The 11906-nt window shown below is 38.6% G+C and overlaps 1 protein-coding gene across 1 annotated transcript in view; it reads right to left on the reverse strand.

Annotated features, from left to right (window-relative positions):
• Positions 1 to 9405, reverse strand: part of CHL1 (cell adhesion molecule L1-like) — a 41517-nt gene extending 32112 nt beyond the window's left edge. Inside the window, exons 1-4 of the mRNA XM_008589641.1 lie at positions 9249 to 9405; positions 4008 to 4148; positions 3569 to 3680; positions 2023 to 2189 (exon numbers count right to left, since the gene is read on the reverse strand). Coding sequence (XP_008587863.1) covers positions 2023 to 2189; positions 3569 to 3680; positions 4008 to 4148; positions 9249 to 9405 — 577 coding nt within the window. The remainder of the gene's footprint in view (positions 1 to 2022; positions 2190 to 3568; positions 3681 to 4007; positions 4149 to 9248) is intronic.
• Positions 9406 to 11906: the final 2501 nt, after the last annotated feature.

Raw genomic sequence — 11906 nt, forward strand, 5'->3', positions numbered from 1 at the left:
AAACCCCCTAATTGTAAAAAAAAAAAAAAAAAAAAAAAAAAGATCAGTACTGTGGCTGTCTTTAAAAATGCTTGCTTTGTTATGATTGTTTGAAAACATACAATCCTTAACCTCAAAGGCCTATGTTAAAGGTAGAAATACTTCTAATGTGGCACTTGGCACTCTGAGACACTCTCAGAGACCAAATTTCATGAGCTGACCTCCAATTCCACAATTATACTCTAATACTTGCTATCCACATGTTTCTCGAGAAGCTGATTAAAAACTTAAAAGCTTTAATAAAATTGATTATTTGGTATTTAAGGCATGAAACTTAAAGAGATTATTAAACTGAATTAATTTTAAGTGAGTTACTAAACATGCTACTTCTAATTCTAAATTTCTCCTCTAATGGAGAAATCCATCTAATAATAATAGATACCATTTAATAAGCACTTACTCTATTTACCAAGACTCTGCTAAGAAGTTCACCGTGGCATTTTATAATTACAACGACTCTATGAATATTAATATTCCCACCTTACAGAGAAGACAACTTAAGGCTAAAATGAAATTAAGTGATGAAACCAAGATTTCCTAACTGGTAAGGGGCTGAGCAAGGATTTGAACTCCAATCTGGCTGAGACCAAAGCTCACACTTTCAATCACTGTACTACACAACCTTTTACCTCCATTCTCAATGTTCCTTTTTTATATGAGGGTACTTCAAAACACTCATGGAAAAGCACAATTGAAAGATAATACTAATATTTCCATGAACTTTTTGAAGACTTTATATACAAAAATTCTGTCTTTATTTCTTCATTGATATGATTTGAATATATTCCTTACATGTAAAAGGGACTTTAGAATGTATTGATAGTTTGTTTAGAATGTATTGATGAACTTGTCCATCTCTCTGGCCACTAGAAGTTTTGAGGTCCACTTTGGGCTGAGAACTGTGTTGGGCAATAGCAATGAAAAGGTTTATTTAGATTCCAGGCTTCACTCTCTTGGACTCAACCTAGCTGAGTTGCTTAACTTTGATATAGGTTTACTTTTTCAAGTATAAAAACAATCATTTTCATTGACTTTAAAGGGGCATGTTGAAAATTGTACATAACACTTGAAAATGCAGGAAGACATCAGAGATTACTAGAAAATGTGGGAGAATATTTATGTGCTTTAAAAATACAGTCCATGAGGTTGGCGTGTTAAATAACTTAGGATACAGAAAGAGAAAATACTAGAAAATATTAAAAGGGTATAAGACAGGAAAGGAAGGAAGGAAGGAAGGAAGGAAGGAAGGAAGGAAGGAAGGAAGGAAGGAAGGAAGGAAGGAAGGAAGGAAGGAGTATATGGAAAGAGAGAGAAAGAAATATCAAGGTAACAGTGAAAACAGATGGTGAAATATGTGCCTCTCAGCTAAGCAGAGGTAGGTAGCAAGTCATGATATTGACATGACCCAAGAAATACAAATCCTCCCACTATTACTGCAAGACCACTCCATTCTTGTTTCTTTCCCAAAAAGAATTCTCTGAGTAATATCAGTGAAGCCCAAAAAACTATTAATGGCTTCCAGGACTTTGTCCCAAAGAGAGAAATAATATAAAAAGAATGATTCATAATGAGATCAAAAAAATCTCCTCATTCTGTCATGCCTCAGTCTTTATGAAGCTAAACTTTTTTTGACTTAATGACATTTTTAGCTCAAAGACTTGCTTACCAGTAACATTACCTTGAATTGGCTTTTGAAATAAAATATAGAAATACACCAAAATAGGGAATTTTAAAATATTGCCTGTCATCCATCACTAAGGACATCTAGCTCTCTCTTAAAATTGTGTGAAGCTATGAGCACGTCAGTGGCACACCCTGTAATTCTTTTAGATGAAAGATAAAACACAATCCAGGAGTGTTGTAAAATGGTCTAAAGAATTTTAAACAGGTGATCAAACTGAAACTGTAATGTTCCATTTGGGAAAATGAAGACAGACCGAACCATGCAAGAATTCATGCAAAGTAACAGTGAAACAAACATACTTCTAATATCCAAATTAGCTGTGACTGCAGTTTTTCCTATAGCATTTTCTACCCAACAGGAGTACGACCCAGCATCTTCTTCAGTGGTTCTGTTGATCTGTAATGTGCCGTTTTCGTGGATATGGTACCGCTTGCCTTCAAGGGGCTTTGCTTCTTCCACCTTCTGCCTGTAGACATAGAAGGCATAAATCAATTTGGGCTGTGACAGAATTGCATATTTTCAGTATTAGTTGCTGATATCATTCAAGCTAATCCCTTCTTCAGAAGCTTAGCTGACCTTATGAAATGTTTCATTAGATTTTACACTTTTCTCCAAATCAGTCATGGATGCACATCTCATCTGCCCAAACAGACTGTGGCTAGTGGAAATCCAAGTCCCTGCTCTATGCTTCTTTTGTATTTCTCACAGCAATCAGCACCATTTTGCATCTGTCCTTAGAGCTTAATATTTTCTGGCTTATTGATGGTGACCTCTTTAGTTAATGGTTGCTCCAGGGTACTAAATGGGAAAGCTAGTAATTGAAAGAGATAATGAACCTTCCAAACCTCCTGCTGTCCTGAGAGAACATTGGTCATTCAGAAATATTATAAGCCAGGACGTCTTGCCTGTCCTGTGGACACGCATTACATTTACCTTATCAACCCCAGGGTCATTTTCTCCTACATTCATCCATTTTCCAAGCATTTGCTGCCACAGCTTGATTTACCCTGTACATTTCAAGTGACTGCATGAGCTAAAAAATCCAAAGGATAAACAGTAGCTACTGTTCACACAGGATTTTTCAGGGCAGGGACTAGGCTGAGATGCGTGAGGGGCTTGCCTCAGATGCAAAATTTAAAAGGGTGCCAAACATCTTAGTAATCAAGATGAATAATAATTTGATAGAGTGGTTTTTAAAATAAAAAAGCAATGCAAAAAAAGTCATGATGAACAAAATATCACAAATTTTTAATAAAGACAGGATCGGGCCTTACACTAGTGTGAACGGGGCTCAGTCGTCTCATCCTGTCCCTGCACAGCAAGGACAAACTTATTTAAGAACAATTTAACCAAGTTTTCTCAGTAAAGTAATTAATATGGTAGATCCATCTGACAATGTCTTTGTGTTTATGATACCAATTAATACATTGAAATTAAAATCAAAATGAATGTTAGAAAAGTCATAAGCATATGCGTTTGGAATTAAAAGCAGGCTTAGATAATTATTTAGGCAATCCCCAAACAGCAACAATAAAGTAAAATGTTACCTTCAGAAATCTCCAAAATGAAAAACCAATTCTACCTATAAAATTGTCTTAGTAATCACTTCAATTCTTTGCTTTTCTTTATGAACACATAAAGAAATATATGGCTTTATATATTTCCCCATATGAGAAAATTCTAGAAACCTAGCCAATGTTTTCAGGAGAGGTAATTAAGTTTGTTCTCTTATTTCTCAGAGGCATTGAGTACATGTAGACACAATGATGCCTGTCAAATGATGGATGAAGAAATAAGGCGAAATCTACAACGGACATTTCTTAAGAAAATCGTGTGCTAGCTTACCAGGACACTATCGCCTCGGGTGAAGCAAAGAACTTGCAATCTAAGAAAGCACTGTACCCGACCACGGTAGCATAATTTTCTTCATCTTTAGTCTGTATCAGTGGACGAACATCTATTTGAAAATAACATAAATACAGCTTTAAACTTTCATGTAAGAAATATGTGCCAATTAAATTTTTCTATGTCCTAGCTAATTAATAAAAATGAAAAGCAGCTGAATATTACCGTACATATTCTTGAATTAGAAAAGTATCCAAATTCAGTACATTTCTGAAAGTGTAATTTTAGTATGAAGTATAGTGCCCAAATATAAGGTGAAATGTGCTTTGATTTTTTTCCTATGTTTTAGGTGTCAAAATTTCAGTCAGTACTTGTGAACATGACCTTAACCATTTCCTTCAGAAAACAGCAGGATAAGGCCACTCTCAGGTGTGCTTACCTACAACATCAATATTGGCACTGGCAAGGATCGTTCCATGGACATTTGAGGCTTCGCACTGGTACACAGCAGTATGATTTGGTTGTAGGTTGGTAAAACTGATTTCCCTGGGGAAGACAACATCACCAGCAAATGGATGATCTGAAAGAGATTAAAGAATGTCAATTTGATAAAGAGTAGGACATAAAATATTTATACACCATTTATTAAATGTGTCACACAGTATTTATATTTTAAGACCAGTTTAGAGGTGAATAATAGTTCATCGAGGCCAACTCTTTAGACTTTCTTAACAACAACCGTGGATTATTCTCTCCAGATCTTTTTGAATTTTCAATCTTCCATCAAATTAATTATTATTGTCAAAATATCTGTTATTCTCCAGCTCACTGGCTCTCAATACCCAGAGCCATAAGTAAGATTCCAGATGATCTGCTTGTCATTCAGTCCTGCTGTGAACTGACCCACACTGACTCTTCAGAATTTAAAGTCCAGATACTGCCCAGCACAAATTATATGGTCAACACATAGTGGTCCCCCCAATGCACCAGCGTTGGCTGCTGTTTTCTCCCTTCATGCCTTTGAGCCTGTCTCACTTCTCTGCCCTTCTGCAATTTCCCGATCTACACCATCCATTTCATTTATCTTGCTTCACTATTTAACCACTTCAGGTTCATAGCTTGTGCATTTCATTTTCCCAATAAGACTAAACTCTCTTTGAGAGCACAAACCAGGTTTCCTACTTTGGCAATAAAACCTACCTCACTCCTGATCCAAGTATAATTCTGGAAATAGCTTTTGGAAATGAGAATATCTAACATTCCTGGTCCATTTATTATGGGCTAAAGAACTCTACTAGATGTGGCACATGCGTATCTCATTGACTCTACTCAGAAACTGACAGATCAGCAATTATGTGGCCATTTTAGAAGTGACAGATTCAGAGAATCTTCTCTGGATTTCAGAGAAGGTGACTGACATATCCCACTGCATCTGGCGACATTTCTGACTTACACCCCATGCCTTGGCTATGACACTACAATAAAGCAGCATAAAGGAAAGCATATAAACTAGGAATTTCAAATGAGGGGCAAAGATGTTAAAATTTTTCTTTTAAAAGAAATGATAAGATTAGCAATTAATCTAATTTCTGTTTTCTGATTCCATCTCCATTTTACAAAATAATAATTATACTAAGTTTTAAGTGACAGGAAACATTGAATATTACATATTCAAATAGAAGACTTTTCTTATACATCTTTTTCCTATGGGGAATCATAAACAAATATATTTTTTTCACTTGACTGTGAGCTCCATGAGGGCAGGGTCTTGTCTGTATGGTTGTGCAGTGGGTCCTGGTGCCTGAAGAAGAGCTGTCACACAGGGGGGAATTAGTAGGTATTTGTTGGAATGACTGAATAAGTTACATTGTGTGGGGTTTTATTCCTGAAAGCCTCCTATACATAGTCAGAACAACAGCCCCTGAGAGATGTCCACGTTCTAATCCCTAGAATTTGTGAGTATGTGACCTTACCTGAAAAAGAAACTTTGCAGATGTGATTAAGGTTAAAGACCTTGAGATGGGGGAATTATCTTGGATTATCCAGGTGGACCTAGTGTAATTAAAAGCCTCCTTAAAAATACAAAACCCTTTCTGGCTGTGGCCAGAGGAGGGTATGACTATGGAATCAGGGTCAGAGAGATGCAATCCTGCTGGCTTTGAAGGTCGAAGGGAGCCATGGACCAAGGAATGTGGGCAGACTCTAGAAGCCAGGGAAGGAAAAGAAGCGGTTCTCTCCTAGTGCCTCCAGAAGAGAACACAGTCCTGCTGACACTTGGATTTTAGCTCAGCAAGACTTGTGTTCGAATTCTAACCTGCAAAATTGCAAAACAGTAGATCTGCACTGTTGTAATCCAATAAGTCTCTGGTAGTTCGTTATAGCCATCCTAATTTATCACGTATCTCTTGATAATCAGCAAAATGAGCAAGGTAAGGCTGAACTCTTAAAGAATGTGGCAAAGGACTGAGTCTCTGATCAGATTCTTCACTCCCACACAACACACCCAGAGTTCTAAGCCTTTCAGAGTTAACGACAACCCCTTTAGTTTTCCTTTTACCATCCGACCCATGGGCAGCTCTGAATCAACACAGCATTGCAAAAGGAAAAAATGAGACCATGGCCTCAAGTTTGAGATGAAAAACAAATAAACATTGTTCAAATCTGTCTTCTGGGATGAATATGGAAATGGCAGAGTATTGCTGCACATTGGCAAAGATTAGCAGGAGCTCCTGGGATTCAAGAAAGCCAAGTCTTTGTAATATCAAACAAAACACACTAGTCTTGACATAATTCAGAAATTCCTTGTCAGTTTTGTCTTTGGTCAGTTCAATGAGAAATAATGAAATACAGTAGGAGAAACTGCAGCTCTGGACTTAACCATTTCTGGGATCCATTTCTAGCTCTAAATGTACTTGGGTTGGGTCCTCAAGTAAGTAATGTAACCTCTCTGAGCCTCAGTTGCCTCCTCTGCAAACTGGAGAATAATGAAATCTACTTTTCAAGGCTGCTATAAGGCTCAGAAATATTGGATGCAAAGCAAGTGAGAAAGGTTAGGCCTGTAATCAATAACAGTAATCATTCTGATTTAATATTGAAATAATGCAGAGAAAGGATACGTAATGCCTTAAATTATAAGCTCAAAGAGATTTCAAATCCTTTTGCCAACCCACTGTCATCAAACATGCCAAGCTATGAAGGTTCATGACCCATTTGCAGAAAAGCAAGGAGAGCCGTGGTCAAGAGCTGGGGAAAGAACCCTGGGCTTGGGTTCCAATGGCGTGGCTTTGGTTCTAGGTCTGCCATAATTCAGCTGTGCCGTCGTGCATAAGTTTATCTTCAGCCTTTACTTCCTCATCCATCAACAAACCTGTTGGCTGTACTTTGGGAATAAATCCAGGACCTAAGCACCAGTACTACCAATCCAGCCCCACCCTCAGCTTCTTTCAGGCAGCCTCTTAACAGAGGTCATACAGCTGAGTCTCCATCAGAGGCCAGAAAATCCCTTCTTAAAATGTAAAGTAGATCATGTCACTCTTCTGCCCTCCACGAGCTGTCCAGCATATTTTCAGTAAAATCCCAAGCCCCTACTTGGGTTTTCACCTTTACCTGTGCTCTGGCCCCTTCACCTCCTGGCTGATCTTGTCACCTAGCACTGCCCTCTCTTCACTCAGCTGCAGCCACACGACCTTTTCCCCAACACAACAAACACACCTTGGGGTCTTTGCACTCACTGACTTCTCCACCCTGAAAGCACTTTCACAGATATTCACAAGGCTGACTTCCTCCTCTCCTTTGGGTCTCCACTCAAAGGTGAATTACCAGAGGGACCTACTATTACTATCTTCAAACACCACAGCAACCCTCAGTTACACGCTCCCCTTACCCTACCACTCTGCAGCGCACACTCACGGGTTTATCTATTGACCGTCTCTCCCCACTAGAATGTCCCATCCAGGAGAGCAGGGATTCTGTCCACTTTACTCACTGCTATGCCCCAAGCAATAAGCCCAGTGCCCAGCACATAGGAGGTGCTCAATACTGAATGAATCTGTTAAATATAAATAATAGTACCTCCTTTATAAGGTTCTTTTGGGGGATTCTAAGTAATTTGGAAATGCTTTTCAGAAACAGCCAAATACCATTCAAATATGAAATGTTATGACTTTCTGTTCCAGAGAACATAAAATCTGCATTCCTTATTTTAGCAAACTTAACTTTCTTTATAAACAAGAGTTGCTTTCACTTCTCTTCGGTCTACCCAAATCCTCATATTTTTTCATTTCTTACTATGTTTTCTAAAGAGATGAAGAAAAAGTCTCAAATTTGAAGATAATAATGAAGACTAAGGGTTCCTGAGAGCTTGCCATGTGCAAACAATAACAATAAACAATATTTTGGGAGTGCCGTTTGTTTGGCAATCCCTGTGCTAAGCATTCTTTATACAGTGTTTCTATTAATCCACATAACAACATGAGTCAGTCCTGTTTTGATCCCCATTTTACTGATGAGGGAGCAGGTTTTAAGAGGGTCAGTAATACTCGCCGTCATGCAGCTAGCAAATGGTAGACTGGCATGCAAACACAGACAGTCTGGCTCCGGAGTTGATAAACTACCACGATTCTCTACAAATAAATCACTACCCTGTGTGGTTGACCAGATTTATCTCATTCAATCACAATCAACTACCATCATCTCCATTTTGCAGTTTAAAAAACTTAAGCTTGGGGAGATGCAGTAAACAGCTCAAGACCAAACAGCTAGGAAGAGACAGCCCAGAGAGCACTCCAGGTCTGTGGACCACCAGAAGCCCCACCCTTGACGTGTGTGGGCCCAGGCAAAAGCACAAGTGAAAGCCACATGCATATATCTCAATATTTTACCCACTCTCAATCCAGCTAATCAATTGACACAAAAAGTATGCTCTGTTCCCCTGACTGGACAAATACATTTGAAATGACCTGAGCCCCAGGTGCAAACTGAGGATTGGGGGACTGCTCGCTATCTATGCTGGAGCGTGGTGGAGTGAGGACAGTAGGCCCTCAATGCTGGTTTATCCTGCTTTGCATACCCAGCCCGTCTGAACACGTCTCGGAGCTGACTGGATAAGGGAGTTTTCAGCTCTTGGGACTGGAGCTTGGTCAAGAACCAGCAGGGAGCCAGGGGTAACTGGCACAGGTTCAGGCTTGGCATGTCCCCTTGTACCTGTGGATTTTTCCAATCATGCAAATAAGCATGACCAGAGGATGGCCAGAGCAGGTCCCTGTGAAGGTCAGAGACCAGAATGGGAGTTGCCTTCCCCTGGGTCTAAGGCAGGTTGTGACTTCCAAACTGTGCTCTCAACCACTAGGTCACTGTATGCATTTCTTCTCAGGGAGATGAACAACAGTTGGCTTTCCTCTTTGAATGCATCCTCTTTCTCATTCAGTTGCTTTTTAAAAAAATTTTTATTTTTATATTTAATTAAGCAATGACCTACGCAGTAAAAACATTATTTATGGCTCTTCCATGAGGATTAGGTCTCAACAACTGAATTGCTTAGAAAGAGGCAATTTCTGATACCCTGGTTAGATCTGTCCTGCTGATCTAGCCACTTGCTAACTCTGTTTCACATAACCTGACCATTATCTATCCCCCCAAAGCACTGCCTCCAGCATTGCATTACAATTGGTTTTTAACTCACTGTCAATAGGGGAGCCATTGACTCTCCACTTGATTGTGGGTTGAGGCTCTCCTTCTGCTTCACATAACAGGATTCCACTGCTGCCGGTGCTATACACGCCACTCTGAGGTTTCTTTGTCCAGCGAGGGGGCTCTGGAAACAAAGCGAAAGAGGTCATCAGAAATTTTCTACCAAAAGGTCCAAAAATGTTAAGGCTTGTATTTCTACTATGCACCAGCAGAGGGCAGAAACCACAAAGTGGTTTGTGGCAACTGTTTGGTTAAATTTGATCTGCAAAGCAAGGTGGGAGTTGCTCCTGTGTGGTATGAAGTGTGTGTGCGTATGTGTTTAATTTGGCCTCTTAGCATGTATAATAAATCAATGTACTAAAAATAGTTATATACAACTGCTTTATTTAGCCACACAAGCATCTATCTCACTAACAGAAAATGGGGTAGGAATAAGCAGATGGTACATTTATTTAGTGCTTGTTACAGCTTATTTTCAAGCTGCAGCATGACATCTACAAAAGGACGTTATTCAAGAAATATATTCTGAGCATTTTTTAAATGAAAGTAAATCAAAATTTTTAACACTTATTTAAAATATTTCTTAATGACTTGATAGCATTTATATATACATATCTATATCTATTTATCTAATCAATTTGGAAAGTATTATTTGCTAGAGATTCTTTATGTAAAAGGGAAGGGAGAGATGCCTAAAAGCAACACTAGCTTTTTTGCCCTCAAAACAATAGAGGAAAAGATATGTTTAAATTACTTGCATTTTTCTATGCCCTAATACTGTAATATTATAATTCTAAGTGGGTTCAGAACAGAATGTGACATTTTTCTTTGGTTCAAACATTACTATCATGTTTTGTCATCTTAAGAATATTACTATGTCAGGAGTGAATAAAAGATTCAGATTAAAGTGTGGATGGTCTGGATGATTTGATTCAGAGAAAATTGCCCCAAAACTGCAGGTAGTAATTCCCATCAAGTGTTGCTTGGTTATTTCCCCCAAGGCATTTTAGATTTCTATTTTTAGTTAAAAAGGAAAATCTTTAAACATATATGTATGTATAAAATAAAAAATGTTATTTGAATATTTTTTAAAGTAAAGAAGGAAAAAGGGGATTATGTGAAAAAATAACTATAAGTTCGCCACAAGCAAAAGTATACAAATAACATGGCAAGCTCAAGTCTGAGCAGGAAGAGTACCTCTGTAATTATTCCACAGGGTGTGGACTGACTTGATGAATTCCAAGGTAAATATTCATAATCTGTTTAGTTTGTAAATATTTAGCCACTTAGTTTAAAATGCAATAATCAGAATTATGAAATGTGAATCACTTTCTGAGGTAAAGGGTTTTTGTTAGGTTTTTTGCATTTTTGATGTTATCAATCTTTCTTTTAAGTCTTTTTATACAACCACAATAAAATTAAACATTTGTATGTTAGAGAAAAAAGCTCCAGTACCATGAGAATTATCATGTTTAAGGAGGAAAATTACAATTATTGTTTTGAGAGCAGGTAAAAACAAAGATTACGTAATGATGATATTTCTTTAAATGTCCATAAGTAATAAATCAAGATTTCTATTCTCATCCTACAAATTTCATTATTCCCTTAGTGTCTACATTAAGATCTGTTACTGTTAGGACTAAAAGGGGACTAAGTTATCACCTTGTCCAACCCTTTCACCTTAGAGAGAAAAGACAGAGCTTTGGAAAAGTGATCTAATCTGCCAAGGGACATCACTAAAAGAATCCCCATTTCCTGTTCCTGCCACTCCATGGATCTGCGGACAGAAACCACAGTTGCGCAGCACTGAGACTCTGCAGCATGAGGTTTGCTTCCAATTCACTGGGGTCTCATTAATGTGAACCACAGATAGGAACCAAGGCCAACTCAAGGTACCACCTGTCACTTTCTGCTTCCAAATCCAAGCTCTCCCAGTATCTATCAAAAGACTCAAGCAGTTTTGAGTATTCACTAGGAATCATCTTTAAACTTTATCTTAACCCTTCTTCATAAGCTTCTTCATTTCTTTAGAGATGCTTGGACATTTATTTGTATCCTTCTCACCCCTGTGTCTCCTGTAGAAGTAAACTGGTCCTGAGCCAAAGAGGTAGACTTTGCCATGCAATTTAAAAGCAACTTCAAGCCTGTCCTGCTCAAAAACATCTCCTTCTTCAGCCTGCCATGATACTGCCCTCACTTCCAGCCCAGACTAAGGCTCTCTCTGCCAGAGTCAGTGGTGACAGTCACTAGACTAATCTTTCTTGTGTCCCCTCTGCTTGGCACAATGTCTGATATGGAACAGACACACATGGAGTAATTTGGGGTTGAAATGAAAGGATCATTCTTCAAAGACTCCAGTGGAAAGGAGGAAAGAAGAGAACTCTGACAGGAGGGAATCACTACCTTCTTTCTAGTCATTCACTCTCTCAGTTTCAGGTATTTCCTGAACACCTTAGCCAGGTGCTACTGTGTTCACTAGAGAAGGCATAGTGAGCCTGAGGACAACAGCTTTGGGCTGTGAAACTTTGGTGGTCAAGGTGTAGGTCAGGGGCAAGTAGTGACAGAGAACAAACATGTTTTCCAAAGCTTGGACCATGAAGCTCTATTCCTGAAGGGTACAATGAGGTTGAGAAGACAGGGAAAAAAGGCT

The sequence above is a fragment of the Galeopterus variegatus genome, unplaced genomic scaffold (genome assembly GCF_000696425.1).
Source record: "Galeopterus variegatus unplaced genomic scaffold, G_variegatus-3.0.2 Scaffold5563, whole genome shotgun sequence".
Taxonomy (NCBI): Eukaryota; Metazoa; Chordata; class Mammalia; order Dermoptera; family Cynocephalidae; genus Galeopterus; species Galeopterus variegatus.